This window comes from Nesoenas mayeri (assembly GCF_963082525.1).
Source record: "Nesoenas mayeri genome assembly, chromosome: 6".
Classification (NCBI taxonomy): domain Eukaryota; kingdom Metazoa; phylum Chordata; class Aves; order Columbiformes; family Columbidae; genus Nesoenas; species Nesoenas mayeri.
Genome location: NC_137545.1, coordinates 13,289,765 through 13,315,040, shown reverse-complemented (window position 1 = coordinate 13,315,040; position 25,276 = coordinate 13,289,765). Strand labels below are relative to the sequence as shown.

The window sequence follows — 25,276 nt, the reverse complement described above, 5'->3', positions numbered from 1 at the left end:
TTTGCTATTGCATGTAACTTCCTCTATAGAACATAATAGCTGGGTGACTATATGACTTTTCCTGCTGGCATCTGTATTTTCCTGCATCTTCTGCATTTAGGTAATGTGTTTGCCTTTTGTTACAATCTTAGCCAATGCTCATTGCATTCAGCAGCAGTTGCATTCCTGTGCCCTTGCACTTCAGTTTCCAGCTGAGTGTTGATGAAGACCTGGATCACTTTCCTTTGCTTGTTCCTAAAGTAGAACTGTTTGCTAAATATTGGCTGAGGTTCAGCCTTTATTTACGATAGCATGTCAGTCAAAGTTGGCCAGTTTTGCAGATTGCCATTAATTTATACGAAGGGAGGAGGGAAAAAATGAAGAGACTTTTGAGAACCGAAATAACAAAGGATAGTAAAGAATGGCAAGCCGCAGTCCGTGAGAGCACTGTGTTTTGCAATTGTTGCATTGCTATGGGCTTGAAACTAAAAAAACAAAAAAACATAAAATTAAAACACTGTTAAATTTAGAGCACAGGAAATCCCCTGTTCTTTGAAATAGGCTCAGTGGCCCCTAGCATTCTTTTAACCCATCACACCAGGCAAATCACTTCATCTTTTAAGTTGTCTGGGTAATGGGGGGTATTGTTGTAAGGGGCCAGGCTGTGAAATTATTTCTCTGTTCATCTCCCTGGTGTTTGCCTGCGTGTATCACATGGTAAATGTGAGGTTAGTTACTTTACAAGGTGGGTGCAGTTTCACACTTCGGCTTTGCTGCAGCTAACTTGTTAGTATTTTTTGTGCACTGACTTTGCATGGTGGAGTCTTTAAGCTCTTTGTGCTCATGTGTACCTACATGTCATTACATCCCCCACATGAGTGTGTGGAGCTGAGGTTGTGCTGTATTTGTAAAAAGGTTTTCACATAGGTATTCTTATAGATGGCCTGAATGAAAATCACAAGATGTTCTATAAATGTGTGGCTTATCCAGCTGTTGACTCTTGCTTTTCAAGCTGGGGAAATGTTCTGTCTTCATAAGCGGACAGCATCCTTCCACAGCTGTTCTTGGTCTTTATTATAGCTTTTATTCGTGACTGAGAGAAAAATCTTGCTTTTTGTCTCCCTGAGTGGCTCAGAGAGCTTTTTTAAAGGTTAATCTTAGCCCCATGTTAACACCAGGGATCTGGGGAGATGAAGGTGAGCCTGGGCCCCACTGAACACTCTGGGTGTTCCTAGCTGGTGGCATTTTCACTGGGAGCTGTCGAAAAAAGCAAGATCAAAGTCTTAATCCCTCCCTATAAAGGGCTGCCTCTGTCTGACACAGTGCACTAATTCGTCCCCATTAATAACTGAGACAAGCAATATCAGGAAGAGGTACTTCTGGCAGCTGGGCCTGCCTGCTTGGAAATCCCTTTCCAGCTTGCTGACATTTAAAAGCCAACAGTTAGTCCCTGTTAGCCAACAGCTTTGTTTGAAACAGCATGGAGCTTGTTTTATGTCTTCTCCTCCCTCCAAGCCCTACTAGTCACATTTTCAAGGCTTTGTACTTTTTCTCTCTCCTTTGTCTGTTGGATGATGAAAACAGTAACTGTTCAGGTGGAAGGGAAGGGAGTTCAGCTGCCATTCAGAGCTACCGCTGTTGTAATGGGACTCTCTGTTTTAAAAGGCACTGGGAGAAAGGCTGAAATAGATGAGACTTATGCATGGCCAGAGTGTCCAAGTGCTGCAATGACGTAACTGTCTCATCAGGGCAGCTCAAGTTGTAGCAGATCTTTTCTGGGCCCTTTTAGGGGTTACATGCGAGTGGTCCCAGATGACTTATGCTCTGATCTCCCACTTGTCCATGCGACAGATGTGTTAGTTTGCATTTGTACTCGTGTCCACAGGCAGCTAAATCCTTCCTTTGGTGGGGAGCAGGGATGGGACTGAAGGAACAAGGGTGCCTGCCCTAGAGGCAGTGTGGGTGGCTGAGCAACCCTCTGTTGCTTGGCCTGGAGACCAGGCTTGCTCCCTGACTCAGCAGTCCCATAAAACCCATGACTTTCTAGTGCAGGGCCAGTGTTTACGGGACAGGACGCTCTTGAAGGTGGGCAGGGCTCTGAAGTCACGCTGTCCTGCTGAAAGGCTTTGCCTTTTTTTTTCTTTTTGTGCCTCCCATGTGTTTTGTGAAAGTAGATGGACAGAAGAGACATGCTCACATCCCACTAATATGGCAGTGTCACTGTACCCTCCAAGCACTAAGAAACTGGGATGGGAGGGACCCTTTAGCAGTTGCCTCGTACCAGTATTGCACCCATAAACGTGTGAGAAGCCCCACCCTGTTGGTGCCCATGCCCAGGGACTACTATGACGGCCCCACGCTTCTCCTTGCAGACCTCTGGAAAAGCAGTGGCTGTTTGGTGCCAGGCACTAGCTGTAAGTTCGGTGTGTAAATAACCAGTTGCTCTGAAGGAGCAAAATGTGCATTAGAGACTTTCACTGCTGTTTATGAGTGAGCAGGATATTCAAGTCAGCGTCTTATTACCTCTCAGGAAAAGTGAGAGCGAGGCCCACGTGAGCTGCCTGGAAACCCTTTAGGAAAGGTGGAAGGTGGTGCCAGTATTTAGCAGTGCCTGATGAACTGTTCCTTGTCCCTTGTCTGTGTGGGTGGTCCCTGCTTGGAGCCCAGTGCTGGGGTGACCTGTGCATTTCTCTCAGTAGGTGTAAAGTCTCCACACCACAGAGCTGAAGCAAGTGATGATGGTACAAAGTTGTGTCTGCAGCTTGGTGACTTGATGGAATAATGCTGGGGTGCAGCGGGCCAGGCTCTTTCCTTGATTGATGTTTTCTTTAGTGGCATTGCTCTGACTTTGTTCCAGGGATGCCGCCCTGCAAGAAAACAATTAAGCATGGTAACAAATTAATGAGCCTGATTACTTTGGCTCAGCAAAGATACTGTGCTGGTATTATCATTATGGCTGATTATAGTTGTTCTATCAGGAGAGTTGTAACTGTACATTACTAGTGAGACCCTAGATATAGGGTAGAAGAAAAAACTGTATTGCATTGGGGGACTCTTTAGCATATTCCTCTGATATTTATTTTTAATATTGCAGTGTCCTGCAATATATTATCTTTTGAATAATAACTCTATGGGTTTCCTTTTTACCCCATGGTTGCAAATAGTTTGATAAAAATAAAATAATAATAATAACCCCAGCAAGATAATGCAGGGGAATTGGAATGATCTTGACGTTAACTTGAGATACAGAGAGCGAAGCCTGAATTATACTATAGCTGCAAAGCGTCACTCAGGACTGGACTTCCCTTTCTTCAGGGCTATTTCAAGACCACATGTTCCGATTCAGTCTTGTATTTCAAAGGTAAATCAAGATTTATGCTCTGAAGCAAAGACTTCCACCACAATCGAGAATCTGGACCTTCGTGTTTACCATTTGCAGCTGGGAGATCGACAGCGAGTCTGAGATTTAGGCAGCTTGAGTGGTCTGGGGTGCAGATGGAGGAGCTGGTGGTGCAGGCTGAATGTGCCTTGCTGTAGGTATTTAAGGCACGTAGTGGCCACCAAGCCTTGTTGCCATCAGTTTAAATCTGGCTACTGGCTCTGTGAAAATCACATTATCTCTATCTTGCTCCAACCAAAGCCAGCTTTTGGAACCAAAGCATATGCAGGAGTGGCTGGTGCCTCCCTGTGCTGCCTGAGGGGCTTGTTTTCTTTTGCTGCGGGAGACAGAATCCTGGGGTAGATGAACCTTTGATTTGTCCTGCTTAGTCTACGGTACTTTTTATGTTTGTATGTTGTATAGTTGTTGCTACCCATTTGCGGATAAAATCTGTATTTGCGAAGTGTGTATTAAAGGGGCTATTCAGTGCTATCCTCTTTTTGGCAGGCCTTGCATAACGAAGTCCCCGTGGATGTTATCCATGAACTCACAGCCATTGACAAGTGGTTCCTGTATAAGATGCGTAACATTGTGAACATGGAGAAGATCCTGAAGGAAGGAAATGGGTAAGAAAAATCAACAGCCTTGCCTTAGGACACAATGGTCCTTCTAGGGATCCTTCTGCTAGGAAACCTGTGATAGACTCTGAGCATAGATGCAGTCAATGCTGGTGAGAAATCTATTTCTGTGCTTAGAATAAGCAGTGTTGTCTTAAAACCCAGTTCACTGCCTTACCTAGACAGAGGAAATTTCTGAGAACACTGTTTTTGGTAAAAGAACTCCTTTGAGTTCTTGACTGTTCTCGGGGATTATGGAAGTTGTGGTTTATTTAGGAAAATCCTCACTGTATCTCTGAGGCTGAGGCTGGGCATGTGGATGGCCTGCAATGAGTAACAGCAGACTGTGCTTCAGTACCTAGGACAGAGTTAGCATTCAGACACAGGACTTGTCCTTACTTACTACACCTGAAGGTCAAATATACTGCATTTTTTTCTTGCCTTGCAAATTGATTTTTAATCTTTTCTGCTTTGCTGTGATCATGCAGTATATGTTGCTTTCGTACCGCACTTTCAAACATCTATAATTCCAGACATATTTAAATATAAATCTTCTTCTCTCTTCAAGAAAAATGACCATATAAAACCAAGCAGGAAAGATAGCAGTAAATTAAAGTGCCGTGCTGTATTTCAGTTACAGCCTCTTGCTGACTTGAGCTTTCCCTTCATGGTTTACAAGGTTGGGAGAACCTCCTGAGTTATCGGCTCTATGTTTGCCGGTGTTTCTGCTTCGGGTACCTGTGGCGTTAAGCACATTTCACCACATGATGGCACTGGGAGCGCACTGTAGCCAGTACATCTCTGAGGTGTTAGTTACTTCATCTGCTGTGATTTCTGCTGCTTTGACCAGCTGCACGGTTTTAATTGAGCAGCTCTTGCTCTTCCTTGCCCCCGGAACAGGCTGGATCTGGAGCTAAAGAAAAATAAATGTGAAGGGAGATGTCAAAGAGAAGTAGCTTGATTATGTACGGAAATCTATTGTTTGGCTGCACAAGTTTTTGCCCTCTAACTTCCGTGTCATGTTGCATTTGTCTTGAGTACCTTAAATATATATGTGCAGCTCTTGAGGAAGAAAAACAATATATCCAGAATCAGTTTGATTTCCTTGCTGTTGGAGCAACATGCTTTGGAAGGGTGCACTTGGGACCCCAGAGGCTGGCCCCATCCTCGCCTGGTATAAATCCAGCATCACTCCACAGGGGCTAATCGTGCTGAACTGTCTGATATGACCGAGGTTGTTTTCCTTTCTCTGCAGTGGGTAGCAAGTGATAATACTACTAGTAATGTGATCCATAGCTGGTACCATCCCAGAGAGTTTTTCCTCCTTCTGGTGACTAGGCAGCCTGCTGCAGAAAGCCCTCTTGCAGTATCCAGCTTTGCGTTTGTATCATACACAACCAATGTTGTGTCCTTGTAAGTGGATCCATGCGATTCAACTCTGGCTGCCAGTGGTATAAATTAATTTACCCTCCTTCACTTATCAATGCAGATTTTCACTCCACTATCTGTATTCAGACCTTTCCAAGGAAACTGTCTTACCTCAGAACCTGCGTTGGAGGGCATGGACTGTCTGGCTGCATTATGTTGAAGACACATTGGCACAAAGGCACAGAGCCAGGGAAAAACACTTCTGACCTGAACTAAGAGACTAGTCCAGTGAGCCGCATCAGGAAACACATCTCTGCAATAGCCGAGGGAAAGCTAATTGAGTGATGCAAATGAGACTTGGCACACTTGTGCTCTTCCTGCAGCCAGCTGTTTCCAGTCCTTGGCACGCCTGGCATGAGTCTTACCTGTGCTGCAGGATTATTTCCAATTGAAAAGAATGAGCTGTGACACTGTCATTGCTTTAAATCTTTCTGCTGTTGAAATATGGTTACCAGAACCAGTTGCTCTGTTCCCAGGCACTGTTGCTTGTTGCAAGCTCATTCTCTGTTTGGTCGAATCCATCCCTTCCTTTTTTTGTCTCGATTGGTTTGGGGGTTCTTTGCAGCAAGGTTTTGGATGCAGCTGGAGTAACATCTCTGCCGAGAGTCTTGATTTAGGCCCTGCAGAGCTGTTGTAGAGACTGATAACAAGGAGATGATCTCTTCCCAGAGGAAATTTAGAGCTAGAACAAGCGGATATGAGAGACACATGGGAAAGGAGGTTCAGAGGCAGGTGGAGGCCTTTGTGAGCAGCTCAGCAAGCAGCATTCGTGCATCGCATGCTGTCTTGCATCCTCGGCACAGGCAGTGATTCAGACATGAGCAGAAGGCCTCACCAATTTATGCAGGGAATCTCATTCTAAGCATGAAAGGTTGTATGGGATAACGTTATGGGGGGGTAAAAACCTTTCTGACCTATAAATATCTGTTCTCAGTGGTGGGCAGGCATGGCCAGCCATTTGCAGACAGTAGAGACTGGGAAGGGCACCATCTGCCCCATTTATATTTGTTCCTGTGAACTTCTTTCCAAAGAAGGCTGGATTCGGTACTGGTGCAACTGTAAAGCTTTTGTCCTGCTGCAGCAATGTTTCCATGTGACTCTGCCTCTGGGCCATGTAAGATGGAGAAAGAGTTGTTTTGGGTTGTGTGATTTGGCTGCAGGAAAGCAAATGGCCTGAGTTGAATTGGGGAAAAAAGGCCATTTTGAGACTACTTGCAAGAATGTCCAGTAGCATCACAAGTATGTCAAACATGTGCCTGTGCTGTTTCTTCTGTGACCTACATATTTTTCATTTTAAGTAGAAACTTATATTGTGGGGTTTTTTGTTGTTTTTTTGCCAATTATCTTAATACCTTCAGTAATGTAATCTTAACTATAACCTTCCCCACCACACATGCACACACACAAACAAAACCACATATACATACACACATGGGAAGAGCAATCACCATCCTGTGCTGTCAATCCATGATGATGATGGTGTCTGGAGCAGTGGCCGTGCAATAGGATGTGCTGTTATCTGGAAATTCTTTCCCCCGGGTTTGGTCTCACCTGTCCCATGAGAGAAAATGGAGGGGAAGGGCCCCGGAGTGACTCCCATGGCTGTTTGCCACACTGACAGCTCATGAAGGGGGTGGAAATTTGGACAGACCATGTCTAGCTGTGTGAGGCAGTGAGGAGTGAGATGTGTCTTTAAGGCCAGGGTTATGGACCCAGTCCAGAGTGAGTCAGGTTTGCAGTAGAGTCCAGTAACACCATCATTCCCAAAAGCAAAGCTGAAGCTCAGACTTGGAAGTAACATCTGGGGCATGTTTGACTCAAGACACTGGTTCACTGGGTGTAAGGGAAAGCCTCTTTTGGAATTTGCATCTATTCTTTGACCATCTGTAGTGAGGGGTTTTTTGCTTGTGGGTGTTTTTTATCTGTTCCTGATTTTATGATCTCTGAGAACTGTGGCTCTATGCAAGGAGAGTGTATGATAAATACCATTAAATATAGATAAAGAGATAGCCAGCTATGGTGAAATCATCACTTACACCCAAGTAAAGTGAACACAAAAGCCTTGTTGAAAATCAGTATGACTTGTTCTCCTAAGCCACCTAAGCATCTCGGTAGCAACTGAACCTGCACTTGATTGTATTTGCCATTCCTTGGGAGCTCACAGGGACAGGGAAAAGGAGAGGTAGTGGGGTCAAGTTTGCTGCTGGGTAAATCTGAGTAAGACCTGGGGAAGATTGGGCCATCTTGCAACAGGCAGAAGTGTGAGTATGTTGCCCAAAGAGGAATATTTCAATATCGATAACAGGCTGTAAAGTAGAATTCAACTGAGAAAAGAGGAGCATGATAAATCCTGATTTTGCAGTTGAGGAGCAAAGCATAGAAATGGTAAGCTTGCCCAAAGTCTCAAAAAAAAGTCTGGCAAAGCAGTAAACTGAACTTTGCCTTCTTAAATCTCAACTCTTCAAATTAACCTTGAGGAAAACAGCAGATTTTCCTGCTAGGCAGCCTACTAACAGTGGAATTGATGGCACCAATCATGTTTTCATAAGGCTACGCTTTGGAACTTTGTTTTGGAGGAGAATGTGACCTTGTTGTGTGGGCACTGAGTGAAAACGCCTCCTGAACTGTGGTTTGCTTGAAAGGGGTAAGTGCAATCCTCAGTATCGCTCCTGTCCTTCCTAAAGAGACACAGGTTAATAGAGGGAAAAGGAGAAAAAAGTGAGAGGTGCAGACTGACTTCAGCCCAGCATTTGTAGCCAGGTGCTCTGCTCAGTGGCCCATGGAAGGAGTTGCTTATTGCGAAGCTCATGGCCTTGTGTCTGTGAAAGTTGTGCTTTGAAAGCTGCTTGCTGGGAGCTTGACTTGATTTCAAAATGTGGCTGTGATGGAGTAGCCACAGAAATACGGGTGCTGGAATTAAAACCTGGCCCCAGCAAGTGACCTGGGAAACAATACAGGGAGGAAAGATCAGACAGGCCATCAATAACCTGTGCTCTTCCACAGCGGTGCCCACACATCCGTTCTCCTCAACAGCGGTGTTTCTGCTGACTTGCATGCTTTTGGGACAGGTCAGAGGGTGTAAGTCAGATCTTGCGTGGGTATAAAGCAGAGCAGGTCCAGTGACGCTAAATGAAGCTGCACTGATTTATACTCTTTGAGGAGCTGTCACTGACGTTTTTGTAGTACTCACTTTTAACTAACTGGGAAGATTACTTTTGTCTTCTTTGTGAACTGTGGGGCAGGGAAGACGCTGGAACAAATTAGGAATTCAGTACGTGAAGAGAATATAATATAAGCAGCTTTTCAGCACTGTTGTTTGTGCTTTGTGTGGATCTGACATAAGATACTTTCTGTTTGTCTTATAGAGCCATTGGTAGTAATTTCACAGCTGTATTTTCTTTCACAGCATCTGTACATTTGTAAAAACGCAATTTGCATGTTTTCCTTGATACAGAGGATATACAGGCTTCACCCTTTAAAAGCCATTGGGGAATCTCTGTAACCAGTATGTACAATACCAGAAGCAGGGGAGTCAGTACTGTGACATCCCAGCAAAAACCTCAAAGCTCTCTCTTTACCAGGGATAGTAAATAGGCTTTGAGGAAGCATATATAACCTGTTTCTTTTCTGTGTTTTGGTGTGAACTGCTGCTTCGGTGCATCACTTTATCCTAGGTGTGAGTTGTTTAGGTTTTAGGGCACAGTATGAGGTTTGTGTTACTTAAATCAAGATGTCCACAATGAGATTTATTAACCCAGGGACCTGAATGTGAAAGATGAGGAGCACTGGAGTGATAGTTATTCAGTGAACAAGATTTGTTGGTTTACAGCTCCTGCTTCCCTAAATGCTCATTTGACAGCTTTTTGTCAGTCATTTCCGGAGTTTCTCAGGAGGGAAAAAATGGTAACAATCTGTCTCCTCGAGAAGAGAAGCAGGGAGAGAATTTATACACCACATTATTTTAATTGTAGCATGTTCAAAGTCTTGTAAAACATCAGGAGCAATCAAGGAAGCCACTAGAAGCCTTGAAGCAGAGTGGGACAATAAGGAAAAGAGGAAGAATATGTCTTTGTACATCACCAAGAAGGCCTTTGACACCTTCCAGGTCTGTGACTACTGAGGAAGGAAGAGCTCCCTCTGAACTGGGCATTGAGCATTTTGGTTCCAGTGCTTATTGCTTTTGGTCCATTTTGCTTGCCATAGCAGAACTGTAGCCTGGGCTTAAATCCACTCCCTCCAGATTTAGGAGGAGCTGAGTTCACGACTGGCGGGCTGAGCTGGAACATGCTCGTCTTTGCAGCTCCTATGTGCGTGTCCAAGCCACGTGAATAGCCGCTGAGATAAACCAGACGTGAACTGCAGGGGTGAGCCCGTGGGCTTACAGGGCAGATGTTAACTGGCACAACGACTGCATCTCAAATGCTACCAGCTCAGGCTTTGGCCCTCAGCCCACAAAATATTCCTGATCCTTTTAATCAAGACCCATTAGCATGTGCCTAAGTTAAATGCAGATGGGCATAAACTTGAAGACATAGCTAAAATTAAGCAGAGCCTGAATTGGGATACAAGAAAAAGAGTGATTCTTCCCGTATCAAACCAGGGCTTTCTGCTGGCACGTTTATTTAGCATTACTCCTTAACTGGTGGATCAGATGAAAGCCAGTCAAGTGGAAGAGAGGGCTGCACTGAAGCGAGCAGGCTCTCGTGATAATTGCAACGCTGCCAGCGTTCCTCCAGTCAGTTAATAGATTTCCCCAGGTCCTCTGTGCCAGGTGAAAATCTCCTCATTAAGAGGAATTTATTCTATTTCCTTTTATTGTTTATTATTGAAGAAGTGAGCGGATGGAGTTCCAAAGATGACAAGGTGGAATTTTAAACAAAACACAACAACAAATCGACACTGGAAGCTGAAATGAAGGCACAAGCAAAATTTGAGAAAGGCTTGTATTGTTTATAAACTGCAAAATGTGCAGGGGCCTTCAGCTTTCCAAGGAAGTGAACAGTGACTAAATTATTATGGCAGTGTGCAAAAGTCTGGTTTTGAAGCTCTAAACTTCTGACTGTCATTTAGCAAAGGTGAACATTAGGAAAAAGGAGCATTGGATAATAGGAGTCTGGAATCATGGCCACTTAATCTTCCCTTGTTTCAAGATTGGTTATAAACCAGCAAAGGAGTTTAATCTTTGGAAGACTCTTTGCTCTATGTTTGAAAAATAAGTGATGCTCCAGAGGAAAGTGGGAGGCAGTGATGTAGGACCAGGTCATGTGTTTGGAAATAGCCAGAACTGAGAAATTTTTTCTTCTCTTTTTTCAGTGCTGAATTTCTGGTGAGCTCTTGGAAGGGTTATTTGCACTCAAGCATTCAAAGAGATCAGCCTGATTCCACTCTTACAGTCTTTTGTGTCTCTAGCAAGTCTAAAGGTCTGTCTTTGAGCAAAGGTGGGGGGCACCTGGATCTTAAGAATCATCAGCCCTTAACATCTGTGTGTCTCAATTAGTAAAATTAGTAAAGATTAGTACAGATTAGTAAAATCTGTAAGATAAGCATCACTTTAAAGAAACACGCAAACACTATGGTATATTCTTTCCACAAAAGCTGAGATATAAATGCTCTAAATTACCCTTGTTAGTAAGCGGAAATTATCCAGGTATGAAAATGTGTGTCCAGGCCGTGCAGAGAGGCAGCCTGATTTCCATACCAGCGCTGAGGCTCTGCAGCTCTGTGATCTAGTTCCCTTTAAACGTGATGGAGCCGTGCTGCCGGCTCACCCGCCTGCCCTTCTCATTGTGCCTAGAAATCCCCAGGACCTGCCTCAGGGGCTTTTGGCAATTTCTCATCTCATGGCAGATTCTGGTTTCAAGTGCTCGGAAGGCAGCGCTGCTGGGTGTTTGACTCTTGCCAATTTTTCTGTGACGAGTTTTAAATGGCAAAACTGCTACATCCCCAGGGCTGAGTTGTCAGTTCTAACCTTCCCTGGCTCATGGTGAGCTGGGTGCATTTCCTCTACATTAAACTGCCTCCATGGCAGTGAGAAATAAGAGAACTCTTCCTGTCTGGGCACTTCTTGAATAGCGGTTCCCACTGCATCTTTTTTATTGGCCACATTGAAAGCTACATCTCTTATCTTACCATGCATTAGGAGTAGCAGAGGAAAAAATGTATGGTTTCATTTCCCCTTTAGGTACGCAGCTTTTCTCTTGCACGCTGGTTGTCCTGTACAAAACTGGTTACCTTTTTTGCATGGATTACTAAGTGCCCTAACCTAATTTAAGCTGCTAGCCCAAGGCAAATGAATCATGTCACCAAATAATCGCTGTTTTTCCTCTACTCGTTCAGCTGGGGGGATGACGATGAATGATATTGTTATAATGAGATACAAAAAAACTGAATTGAAACAAGCTGCAAATGAAGGCAATTTTCTTTCTCTGTCAGTAATCAAATGACAGCCAGCTATGTATGTTTCTGAGGCAGAAGGGAGGGAGAGCAAGGGAGTAAACTGCACTGAAACAGGCTCATTTTCTTGGGGTCATCAGGTCTGCTCACTCGTACTTAGGGAATGCTGAATTTCTGAGAGAAACCTAATGTGGCTGCATTCTTCTTAATAGCCAGCGACGGCTGGCATCTGTTTTGCCAGAGAATTGGCAGATTTTGCTTACCGTGTTTACTTCTGTTAAACATGCAACCGTGCCTTCAGCCTGGCATTCACGCTTTGTGCACCAAGTCCTGCCTCTGAGCTGAGCTCACAAAGTGCAAAAGGACTGAGGAGAGGCAGAGGAGTTTCGCGCTGGAGGCGTCAGTGCATGGGAACCGCAGGCTTTGACATGCTGGGGTGCTGCCAAGTGGGTCTGATTTGGGGAAGTCTTTCTGCACCCAGAACTAAATCCAACACCTGATAATCTCAACCTGTTGAATTAGGCAAGACTATTTCCTTCTGACACTAGCAAAGAGCAGTCTCTGCTGGAGTAAGAAGGGTGACATGGTGGAGGGTTCTGGAGAAGTTGAAGGTTGTAGATGGTGCCTCTACCTGGAGTCCTCTGAGGGCAGAGCAGGCTGGTGGTGCCAGGCTGGGACACCGCCTGGAGAACAGCAGGTACACCAAGCAGTTCCTTCCTGCAAGTCCTCAGCAGTTGTCTGCTCTGCTGTTGTAGGCAGGCAGAGCACTCTGTTCTCATTTTACAGGGGATGGAGGGGTGGCATTGGGGAATTCACAGAGGAAAATCCACCCAGAGATCTGAACTCGAAAGTTTCTGGTCCCCAGTTCTGCTCTCAGAACAGCTGGTTCGATGCTTTGGTAACTCTCACCTGTTTTACTGTAGCCTGCCTTCACTGCTCTGTGCCTAAACCAGAGTGGAAAATCCAACCCAGTGACTCTGTCATGCTTCAGCTTCCTGATACATTCCAATAAAGCGGCCTTACCCATCTCCTCCCACTCAAATATCATAATGCAATTTATTTAAAAATACCATCAAGCAAGGGACATAATTCAAAAGCTCTGATTTAGGAAAATTGCTTGTTTGTTAATCATTTCCTTTTTCCTGATTCGGAGCTTGCTTGCTCATAAAATATTGATTTATTGGGCAGGCAAGGATGCTCTTGGCAATGAAGATGAAAAGCAGAAGTGCTGGTAAAAATACACAGGCTTTTAAATGTTTTTGCAAAAGCTAAGCTTAGAAAAGGTAGCTTAGAAACAGAGACAGGCAGAAGCTATAAGGGCTATAGGTGGAGTCAAAATGAAGGGGCGCAAAGATAGTGTGGGAGAGAAAAAAGTAGAGAGAAGAAAGGGGGAATGGAGAAGACAAAAAAATCAAAAGCAAAATGGGCAAGAAACTGTCGAGCTGCAGAGACAGCATGGGAAAGCTGTGCATTTGAAATAAACACTGAAAACTAGGACTACTGAAAAGCAAAATCAGGAGAACAAGAACATATAGAATTATCAAGAGACCCTGACTGGAAATATGAAATAGACAGGGTAAAGTAGAGGCACATTTTTTAATCAGCCTCTCCATTTTCATAATGCAAGAAGCAGCACAGATGATATGGAAAAATTATAGTTGAGGCTTGTCAGAAAGAAAGGACTGCCTTGTGCGTGAGCCTCCGAAGGTCGTTTCTGCTGTGTGTCTGAAGTCAGATGCTTTTTCAGAAGTGGCCATTTCTGAAGGTAGACAGAGCATCCTCAACAACAGAAAGAAGAGCTTTTTGGGGACAAGTTGTAGTGTTTTGAGGCAAGCTGCCCCTCAGCTCAGCAGGGTCAGGGGACAGTTACACCTCTGAATGGCTTGTTCAGGAATTTCTTGCCTTTGTGTGGAGTGTGCGGCTGCAATGAGAGGCAGGAGATGCAAGCACGTATGTAATTATTGATCCCACCCAGTCTGGTGAGGCCTGTATTTTAAAATTTAGACTGGGAGGAGAAATGTAAGGGAGAGATTGAGTTAAAGTTTGGGCATGGAGATGTGGGGAGACTGAATCCAAGAAAGCAATCAGTGCAGGTCCGAGAAGGAGGCTGTAATGACCATACAGTTGTTGTGGATACTGTGACCTTGTACTAGCCTGGTGGAGAAGGCTACCTGCAAGACGATGGACCCAATTACAAGTCACTCTTTCCTGACTCAAAAATGCAAGGAAAGAAAGTGTTTAACTTCCTAGCATCAGCAATCTGCCTGTAGACTTTGGGGAGGGGGGGGAATTGAGTGCAAAAAAGATCTTTTGTGTATGAGGATTGCATAGCTTAGCTGTGTCTTCTTCCTTTTGTTGCCTTTATGTGCATGATCCTATAGCAACTATATGCAGTATGGAAGATACAAGCACTCATATGTCTTTTAAGTATTCCTGTAAAGCCTCATGCAGAGGTGTTTTTCTCACTTAATCCCAGTGAAACAGTTCCAGAAGAGACACTGAGGAGAGCCAAACAGATCGGATTCTCAGACAAACAGATTGGGAAATGCCTGAGGCTGACTGAAGTCCAGTGCCGTCAGCTGAGACTGGAGAAGAATATAGTGCCCTGGGTGAAACAGGTACGTGAGAAACATCGCTGTTTGTGGTGCGGCTTCCAAGAGTGCAAGATACAAGAGACCTCCGTGTCCTTAGAAACAGCTGAAGTAAACGAAGTGGAACCCCTGGCTCTGTTATCATCTGTGGGAGTTTTGATACTGTCATCAGAGGAGAACAAATTTCACCCACATAGCTGTTACTTCTGCACTGCAGGCGTCATTGTGATGGTATGAACCTCCCCAAAGAGATTCTCAGAATATTTTGTTCATATTGTGTGTGGCTGAGGGGAAAATGCAGCTCTCTGGCTTCAGGAGAAGGCTGAGAATGCTAGCCCACCATGGTGTGACCATAAGAAGTATAATATGTCTTTTCTCTTGGTAGGAACTTTTTACAGGGTAATACTGCATTTGAAGTATGCTATTGTTATACGTTCATTTGCTATTCATTGTGATAGCACGAGCAGAATGAGCTCATCTAGCATTCATGACAGTGTCACGAGTACTTTGCTAGGTGTTCTGCTGCTGCATTTAAGGTATGTTGGTATTAAATTGCCACCAGCTGTTTTTTGTCCTTAAAGGTACGTGTTGGGGGGAAATAACCCAAACTGCTGAATGTTTCTGAAAGAGCCCATCTGTATCCTCAGGCCCAATTCCAGGTGCCAAATCTCCTTCTGTTCCCCAGCTGCTGTTTTCCTTCCATGTCCTCACCTGGCCCACAGCAATGTGCCTGGTCTTGCACTGCGGCCTTTCAGCTGCATATGGCACTGTGGTGTGGGATCGATTTGTGTGCCAAGATACCCTTAATAAGGTCACTCTACTTAGGCCTGCATTTGTGCCTTCAAAGCATATGTTATTCTTGAGCCATGTTGCAGTATTAGCAACAGTAATGAGCGGCAGACACTTACATAGTGCTAATGACATGAGGTCACGTTCTTTGTTATTCACAAGGACTTGGACAGCCAGTGGGGATTCCTGAAAATACTTGAAGAGTGGACAGATTTTTAAATGGTACAGCATGTAAAAATTCATGTCAGGACTGCTTTAATACTGTTCCCTGATCGGTATTCTGTGTGGAAATATTTCAGCTGTTAATTCAGAGAACTTCAGCAATCACTGGTGACCTAGATGGACTCGTTACCATGTATAACATGCAATAAGTAGTTGACATAAATAGTTTCTGAACAGCCTAGTAGGCAAATTATTCTTCTGTGCTCTCTGGTGACTAATTACATAAGAAATTGTTGAAAACTACATATAAGGGGTGGTTGAAAATCACTCTTGCTTTGTGTACCACTTAATTTTCAAAGCACGAGTTATATTGTAACATAAATACGTGGTACTTGCACTGCTGGCTGCTGATCGGCATAATCTCGAAGTGGTAATGTGTGCACATTTGTGTTCAGTGTGGGAGTAAGTTGGGGTCAGGAGTACAGTGTGAAGATCCCAGATGCTGCAGCTAAAGAGGACCCCAGACCTGGAGGAATGGCGATCTGGGTAATTAACGCTGCCAGGCTAACTAGAGAATGAGGGCCTTGGCAAGAAGGGGTGGATAGGGAAAGTTCCTTTTGAGGAGAGACGTGATGGGAAAATAACAGGACAGAAATAGGAGTAAAAAAGGAAAGAGGGAAAATAAAACCCTCAAAATACCTGCATGTAAGAAAGATCTTGCACTGGCCAAGTCACAGTCCCTCCTCTTCCTCCCGTACAGATCGACACACTGGCGGCAGAATACCCAGCGGTGACTAATTACCTCTACCTCACGTACAACGGGCAGGTAGGCACGTTCGGAAACAAGTCTCTTTGCTGTCTAGTTTGAGCTCTTTGCCCTGGGTCAGGTGCTGGGAATTCAGAACTCCTGTTTCACTCATCTCATCCTAGCATTCATTTTTCTGTGAAAATTCATTTTCCTTAGGCTGCTCAAATAGCCAAATCAGAGGTGCTGTGTCTCAGGTTTAGGTGCACCACCACTAATTCCAGTAGGTTTGCACTTAACTTACACTGCAGTAAACAATATCAGACTTGAGCCCTGAAAGATCAAACTGTTGGATACAGGCTGAGCACCAGAAACTGTTTATTCTGAAAAACATGGAGTTAGGTGCTATGGAGTACAGATCCTAATGACTTTTCTCCCTCCCTTCTCAGGAACACGACGTAAAATTTGATGACTGTGGAGTGATGGTGTTGGGCTGTGGACCATATCACATAGGTAAATCTTTATTATAACTCCTCTGTTCTCCTTGCACCTTCGAGCCTTCTTTGGATATTCTTGTGGTTCATTTGTTCCTCTTCTGTTATGGTGACAAAACCCTCCAGAGCACAGTGCACAGGACATCAATTCCTAACACAAGGTTTGCCTTTTACACTTGCTTGGAGACTTCATTTCACGCACTGGAAAAAACAGGAGAATTTTATTACTTTTCACTTGTCGCTTAGTTGTGATTTCCACAAAGTTTCAGGGAACTTTTAAAATCTTTTTGCATATGTTAAGGTCTTGAGAACATGATACCATGTATAGAAGTTTTTTGCTCCCACACCTACCTTACATGTTTACTGCCAGCTCATGACTATGTTGTTATGTACTATGCATTTTACTACTCTAGGTGTAGGTGACTGTGAAAATATTTTGATATCTTCAGCTGCTTTTCTGTAAGTGTTTCTCTGTATGCTTTTTTTTTAAGCCCACTCATATGATTATGCAACATAAGAGTTTCCTCCTGGCTATGAGTATTGGGTAGACAGGCTGTTGAATGCTCTATATGATGACTTTCACTTTTTCTTTTCATGGATCCTTCCAAATAGCTTGCAATTATTGACAAGAAAAAAATTGCTTATTATTCAGAAATATTTTTGCTTTGCATTTGACAAGTAGTGGTGTTGGTTTTTGAAAGCTGAAATTTAAAGCTGCATCTGTTTGTTTTGTTTGGCTGGATGGGTCATGTGCTGTACTCCTCTCGCCGTTTGTAGGATGTGTCTTTTTGAACCCAGTTTTCAGTCTGAATGTCAAGATGGGTGAAATCAGGAGGAACACTCCATGATTATGCTTGTTTTTTGCAAACACTTCTGCCACTCAATGTGCTCTAAGCTTCTGTCTCTTACATTTATCTCAAAGTGCATCAGTTGGGAGGTGGTAGTAGCTGGATGGGCGGCAAGAGCAGACATGAGTGTTTGTGAGCGCAGGATGACAGACGTGTAACAGGCCTGTCACTCCTCAGCAATCAAGCCAACTTACCTGTTGTGCTCAGAGGCTCACATTTGTGGATGATTAGTTTCCATGGGAAGACAATTAGATTCCTTGCTCTGAGCTGACAGAAGGCAACGCTGGCTTTGTTTGTGTGTATTTTTTTTTTCTTTTTCAAGCTGGAGTGCTGAGAACGTCTGTTTATATTTTCTTCTCTGTGTCCTTCCTTTCCGTGCCCACTTCTCTGTCTCCTGGCAGGCAGCAGTGTGGAGTTTGACTGGTGTGCTGTCTCCAGCATCCGCACGCTGCGTCAGCTTGGCAACAAGACGGTTGTGGTGAATTGCAACCCAGAGACGGTGAGCACAGATTTTGATGAGTGTGACAGACTGTATTTTGAGGAGCTGTCATTGGAAAGGATCTTGGACATCTACCAATATGAGGTAAAGCAAAGCAGAAGCGCAATAAAAAGCCATGAAGCAAACCAAACTTTTCAAAATTCATGTCACTAGCTTGCTTTGGCTGAGCAGCTGGGGGTGAGGGGGAGAGCTTGCTAGCAAAAGCTGTTTGGTTTGGATCCCAGTGTTGCATTTTACACATCGTTGATGTTCCTAGCAGACTACTCAATAATGAATGCCAAATAAATATTAAATTATTTTGCAAGATGCCATATTGTGCAATATTTACAAGCAGATTTAATTTGCTACACAGTCATTTATTGCACAAATTGTTCTGTCCTTGTCGTGCTGAGCTTTAGCACTTAAGCAAATCCTTGACTTTAAGCACAAGTACTCCCCCTGAAGCAGTAGAACAAGTTATGTGCATAACGCTAACCTGTGCTCAAAAACTTACAGTCTTTGCTCTGCAATAAAGTCCAGGAAAGGATGTTGGGATTGCCATCAAACCAAAACATGTTCTGACTCCTGATCCAGACATTGTACTTCTCTGTTAGGAGTTTTCAGGTGTTCTGAAGTGCTGATACTAAGAGGTGGTGAAGAGCCCCAGACAGATTTGGTGATGGGAAGATATGTAATGTAAATAGTTGGTCCCAATATGGAAAATTATTTCTAACTGGTAACATGCTCATCTTGGATGTGTAGCTGAGGCTTTCAAGGATGCTTACAGGAACGTCATCTCTCTTGAAATTCAGTGCAAGTTAGCCATGTAACTTGCTGAAGCAACTTTGCAGAACCTAGGTCATGTTAAACTAATGATTTTTTTCCTGGCTCTTTTTCCCAGTATGTGACGATTTGAGCTTGTCTCCTTAGTGAAGGGGTGCAAGTTTCTAAAATGGTTTTATAACCTGGCTACATGTTATTCATTCCCAAATTTGGAACCAAGCAAAAGCACATGAGAACTCAAGTCCCAGTTGCTAGGCTCTGTTCTTAAACCATTCGCAAAATACTGTCTGGGACCATTTTTAGATTGCGTGTTCATGCTTTCCTATTTGTACATGTTGTTTTACCTCTTCTTTAAATTTTCATAAAAACAGAGACAGTTACTGGAAAACATAGACTTAGTGCAGGCCAAAAGGCTCTGGAGGCTCTGGAGTCTTAAGGGCTGATTTTTGAATGCTTTAGCATTATCCATGAGACTCAGGTCTATAAGCATTGAACTCCTGTTTACTTAAGCAGAACTGAACTTCTGAACTGGGGCCATGAAGGAAACTGGTGTGACAGTTTGTCAGACAAATAACACTGATGGAACACAACATCTAATTACTGCGGGATCAAAGAGAAGGTAGAGATAGGTGATGAGGGAGCAACTACTCATTTAAACATGTAGTGCTAGTAATTACCAAGTTGGGTAAGAAAAATATGTGAAAAGCATAATGCATGCTTATTGAAACTTTCATCATCCTGCTTGTCATAGCAAGGCTTGGTGAGTTTGATGGGAGGTGTTGCAGAGCTTGAGGTTTAATATTAATATCAGCATCCTGTGGTACCCAGAGCTGAAGGGGAAGGACACTCTGGTGGCAGTTTCTTTGGTTCAGCTGGACTTTGCTCATGCTTCTAGGTGTGTTTTTAGCCTGTCCTCCTTGTGAAGTAAACCAAAAAAGTGATTGAGAGAGGGCAGGAAAGGAGGCAGCAGGAGCTGAGGCGGCAGGAATAAAAAGGGGGAGAAGAGACATGCTGGAAGTCTGCAGAGGGTTCTGCTGCTCTGGCTGGAGTATGAAAACAACCAATTTGATGTTTGCTCTTGAGGTGTTAAAGCCATCAGGGTCTGAGCCTAAGCAGCCCAAGATGCATAATAAATACTCAGCTGTTTTAAAACACTTTTCTTTAGTAGTGACAAAAGGGAATGATATCATTATGCCTCATTTGCAAGTAGGGAAACTGAGTCTCTGAGGAGTAGAAAGGCTGCACAGAATCATGTGGAAGGATGTAGACAGACCTGGGGACAGACTCCAGACCTCCAGCAGGGTGTAGTCTAAAATATATTATTTGCTATATGTATATTTTTTTTTGAATGAGTGAGCCAAATGCTAATATCCTGTTAACAGAAAACTTCCTCAGGCAGATGCAGTTGGAAGCCAGTCACTAAGGAAACTATCAAGTTAAAAATTCAGGATCTGATTCTGGGTTCTCTCACCAGTTCCGCAGATAACCATCTCTTCCAGCTTCCCGTGCAAAGCATGAATAGTGCCATGGTGTCAGACTGAACTTTTAAGCTCTCCTGCTCATTAGCCTCCTCTAGTGTCCCAATGAACAGTGGCAAGTACTCTGAAAAGTACTGGCAAACGGTATGTAAAACCATCAGCAAACCATGGACACAATCCTTTGCCCTCAGCAGAGATGACACATCGACTCCCTAAACGTTGTTAGGATTGGAAGCAAACCTTGGGAAACTACTAAGCTCAAATAAATAGGTGCACTGACTTGTGCTGGTTTTTCTGATCAGGCAAAATAGGCTACATTGAGGTGCAAGGTTACCAAGGCTGAGGAGGCTGGAACCTGCCCACCAAGAGCCACTCACACAGTCCTGTCCCAGGGACATACTCAGCTGTCCCCCTGCTCTCTCTACCTCCCGTCCCCTTTTACATCTCCAGTCAACGTTCACAGCTCCTCTGACTCACCAGAGACTGAGCTCTACACAACACAGCCGTGCTTTGGAGAGAAATGTAATTTATGCTGAATGTATAAAGTTAGTTGGAAGTCTATGAAGACAAAAATTAAAAAAAAAAAAAATCCCTTCCCTCAGATTTATTGGCTTTTTGTTTCCAGAGAAGATGTTGCCTTTTTCTTTTAATATCTATCTGCTAGAGGGCCTCTTTTGATTCTTTTTCAGTTTCTAGGATCATTCTGAAACAATTCATAAAACTAAAAGAGGCTCTTAGGTACAATTTTAATGGTCTAATTTGTTTTCAAACTCGGGGAAAAGGAAAACCCGACTCTTGCTAATGACATAAAAGCAAGGTAATAATAAAGAGAGTGATTTTTCTTATAAAGGAGAAAATAATTCTCTCTAGTCTTCTTTCAGTGGATTATGTGTGCCATACATTTTAAAGGTATCTAATGGCAAGGATGTTATTCATTTTCTTTATAATTAAAATACGGCTGATGATAAAGTGATATGCAATGGGTTCCATGTCTGCCTGCCCACGTTTTTCAGCAGAGCGGTTCTGCTCCCCAGCAGGGCAGGGGGCTGCTCCTTGGGTGAGAGCAGGCTTCGGGAAATAACAGCAGGTGTTTAAACGAAGAAGTAAGCAGCAGCTGGGTCTCGATTTATGGTTCTTTCTGAGTGAAAATGGTTATATGATTCTTTGCTATCTGCTTGAATAAGCCATCTCCTCTGTCCCCTTGGGGCCAGAGTCCCTAATGCTGTTCCAGCTTTGATGTAGGCAGTATTTGTGTTTTAGAGGCTCGGTGAGTAGGATTGTTTTAAAGCAAGAAATAAGCAGCAGCTGAAAAGAAGCTGTGAGCTGGGACATTCCCCTTTTAGATATGTTGAGGATAGATTAAGACATCGGTTGACCTTGGCAGCAAAGCTAGATTGACTTGTTATCAAGCAGGAACCACTCCAAGCTGCAAGAAGAGGTTTGCTTATTCACTCACTGTCTGGGTCTCATCCATGTGGGATGATAAGGGCCCCAGGGACTAGAAATAAGTACTGTATTTTGCATGGGTCTGGAAGCAGTAAGGAACAGATTTTTCTTCTGAGCTGGGGATGGTGAGCTCCGATGTCATTAGACAACCCCATGTGGGCACAGAGCAGCCTCTGTTCTTGGTCCACCCTCTCCTAATAAGGGTTTTTTCACTCCCTGTCTTAAGTTCTTTCAGATGGTTGCTGTTGGCTGGCAGCAATATGTCATCCCATAAGTGACTGCATGGTGAAAAAAAAAATTATCTCCAGCACTGTATATTAGCGTGTTAAGTAAATAATAATCTTGTAGACCTTGGGATAATAACTGCTGCTTAAATGCCTTTTTAGTGGATTTTTATTATGGTAGGAAATTATCCACCTTAATGTTGAGCAGGGTTTGTACTAGCATTTATCATCTGTTTTTTCTCAGTCATTTCTAGTCCATCCTGCCGTCAGCTTATAGATCTGCCACTATAAATCCCTTTACATCCCTCATTAAGAAGTTCCCCTTCCAGGAAGGCCAGTGGGTCTAACCTTCCTCAGGAAAAACACACTTGTTAATTAAAAGAACACTGATACTCTAAAAGATAGAACCAAACCATGGATCACTTGATTTATGTTTCTCATTTGTTAGTGGTGCGTAGAACTGTGTAAAACGCATGTGATTTGGTAGAGCCCTTCACTGCAGCTGTACCATGTACCTGATTCTCCTTCGGGCAAAGTTTCACCAGCTTTAATTTGGAAGTGAAGTACCCATTATTTAATTACACTCAATTATTACACAATCTAAACATAATTCATGTGCTCATAATTGTTGCAGGTACTCTACGGCCTTTTTTTACTGTTGAAAATTTTCACACCAGACTAGATTATACTTGAAAGCATTAGGGGTTCTATGTAAAAAAAAAAAAAAAAGCCCATATTTGCAGCTGAAGAAGGATGTGTGTTTGCAAGTGAGCTCACCTGTCTCTTGTTATTTGCTGTTCATTATTTCCTCACTTAAAATGTTTTGGTTGCCCAGTGACAGGCATAAGATGTGCCATTGTGGCTGGAGGCCACCTGCCCTGCCTCTCCGCTTCCAGAACTGAAGTGCTTGCAAATAACCTGCGTAGAGAGGAGCACATGTCATGGTTTGACTGAAATACTTGTTGGTATCAAATGTGCTACCAGAACTGAGGAGCTAGTCAGGAGTAACAAGGATGAGTTAAAATAAAGGGCCAGGTGTATCCAGAGTGATTCACTGCCACAGGCTGTCTGATGGACTGGGCTCTGTTGATCTAGACTGCCCTTTGCTTTGTGCAGGCCAGCAAAAGGTCAGCCATAAACGCACCTTAAAGACTGGCTTCTGGGGTAGGAAAGGTTGTTTGCCTAGCAAATAGCATGGGAGAGGCTGTTTTCTCAGAAGAGCTGGACCGAGAAAGGAAGAGGACCTAGAACATCTTGTTTGTTCATGCTACCACATCCAAAGGTTGTAGCAGGGGGGCAGGAGTGATGGTGCCCATGTCCACGTGTGTAGGAGAGCACAGGAGGGAGACCTGACCCTACTGAATGGAGTTTTGAGTTTCATTTTGAGGCATGAGGTTTTCCATAGCCCAGCACCCTTCCTCTGCAAAACACAGGACTGTGTGTCAGCTCAGTACTTGTCATCGCTGGGAAAGCAGAAGCACCTAAACATGACATGAAAACAAGGTAATAGTCTCTGCTTTTAGCGGAAGTTATAAAATCTTGGCTTCATGTCAAAAGACGTGAACACTGCAGATTTCTTTGGTTTCCTGGGGGAATTTTATCTTAAGTTACTTTTGTCTGAGTGACATCAAGGAGGATATTGCTGCTTTAGAGAGGCTACATGTCTGAATCACACTTTGGAGCCTGGTTGCCTCTGGATCAGCACAATTATGATCTGCCTTTGCTCACAGCAACCTGAGAAGTGATGCAATCTAAATATTCGATTCCTAATTATCACAGCTCTTAATGATAAGCTGACTTGGATATGACTGCGCTCCTTTCTCTCTGCCAACAGGGATGCAGCGGTTGCATTATTTCTGTAGGTGGGCAAATTCCCAATAACTTGGCAGTGCCACTGCACCACAGTGGAGTGAAGATCCTTGGCACAAGTCCTTTGCAGATTGACCGAGCAGAAGATCGCTCCATGTTCTCAGCTGTTCTGGATGAGCTGCGTGTGGCCCAGGCTCCCTGGAAGGCAGTCAGCACACTGGTAAGTTGGGATGTGCATCTGGGAAATGATGAAGTGGCTGGGAATTGTTATGAGGATCTGCTTGGGGGGGACTCACTTGCTGATACATTTCAAAATTCCAAAGGCATTTGACAGTTTTTTTTATTGCTGATGGTGAAAAACTTTTTGACACCGGTAAAGTGATGCTATAGCATCACTGAGAGAGGGATAGAATCTGGAAGGGAAGTATCTTTAAATCACCTTTACACAACATGGGGTATATACCCAGCAGAAATTAGCATTACTGGCAGGCTAATCTAGTTTGTCTTGCTGACTTTAAGCTATTCTAGCAGATAGAGATTGCAAAGGAATAGCGATGTGTTGGCACTGCTCTTTTTTCTTGGTGAAGCTCTATGGACCGGGAAGGTCTGAAGATGACAGCTCTGGAACAGAGAAGTCATATATTATGTTCAGTCCAGGCTGTAGTACCTGACTTCCCCCTCCTGCCCTCCCCCAGTCTTAGTGGCAGGTAAAGTGCAAATGCAATTAGAGTTGAAATTTTGGTATGACTTCAAAATATTTTTGTGTTCACAGAACGTTCTTCTTCCCTTTCTTTAGAGAGATGCAGTTGAATTTGCAAGCTCCGTGAGTTACCCATGTTTGCTGAGGCCTTCCTATGTTCTGAGGTAAGGCTCAGCCATCAGAGCTCATCAAGTTGGGGCTATGAACTACAAAAGCCTTTTTGAGACAAGGGAGAGTGTGGAAAACATTACGCTAGGTGCATGTGGCATAAAGTTGCCCTTCTTAACAGGTGGGACAACCACTCAAGCCAATAAAGGAAGCCAATGGATCCCTTATGTCCATCAGGCAGAGATCGAAGGTAGAACATAAACATAACAGTATCTGTTTAGCTGCATTACCTTTTTCATCTCTCAAGGCCAAAAACATGGACCATCTGCAATATTCCTTAAGATTCCTGAGACGACCACTTGTACAATTAAGCCAGAAGATTGTTTGTCACTAGGAAGAAAAACAGGGAACATGCTGAGACCATTTATTGGGGTTGGCATCTGTTTTCAGAAAACAGCAGCGCACCTTTTGAATTCAGCTTATTTGCTAAGCTTCTCTGCTTACAGGCATGTTTTATGTCCCTGCACTGTGGCAGCTGCTCCTCTTTAAATAGACATTGTGCAGAGCCACAGATGTCCAACAGCTAGAATTCTTGAAGAAGTTACACCAGTGCATGCACACAGCAAACGGGTGTGTTCTGAGTGATCACTCTTCTCTGCAAGGAGTTTCTTCATAGCTGTATGACTAGGCACGAGAGGCACTTTGGGCACAATTTACAAGTGAAAAGAAATTTAAGACAGGATGCTTTTCATATGAAAAAGAGACAAATACCAAAATGAAGAGGCACAGGATCCATTTTCAGGGGAGCAAAAAAAATTATTTAAA

At 43.7% G+C, this 25,276-nt stretch overlaps 1 protein-coding gene across 1 annotated transcript in view; it reads left to right on the top strand.

The window, feature by feature from the left end:
- CPS1 (carbamoyl-phosphate synthase 1) overlaps window positions 1-25,276 on the top strand; it is a gene marked incomplete at both ends in the record, with an annotated part of 90,468 nt that overhangs the window by 43,061 nt on the left and 22,131 nt on the right. The window contains 7 exons of the mRNA XM_080346912.1: window positions 3,866-3,984; window positions 14,273-14,414; window positions 16,099-16,164; window positions 16,533-16,596; window positions 17,827-18,008; window positions 23,669-23,863; window positions 24,440-24,507. Of these exons, the coding sequence (XP_080203038.1) occupies window positions 3,866-3,984; window positions 14,273-14,414; window positions 16,099-16,164; window positions 16,533-16,596; window positions 17,827-18,008; window positions 23,669-23,863; window positions 24,440-24,507 (836 nt within the window). The remainder of the gene's footprint in view (window positions 1-3,865; window positions 3,985-14,272; window positions 14,415-16,098; window positions 16,165-16,532; window positions 16,597-17,826; window positions 18,009-23,668; window positions 23,864-24,439; window positions 24,508-25,276) is intronic.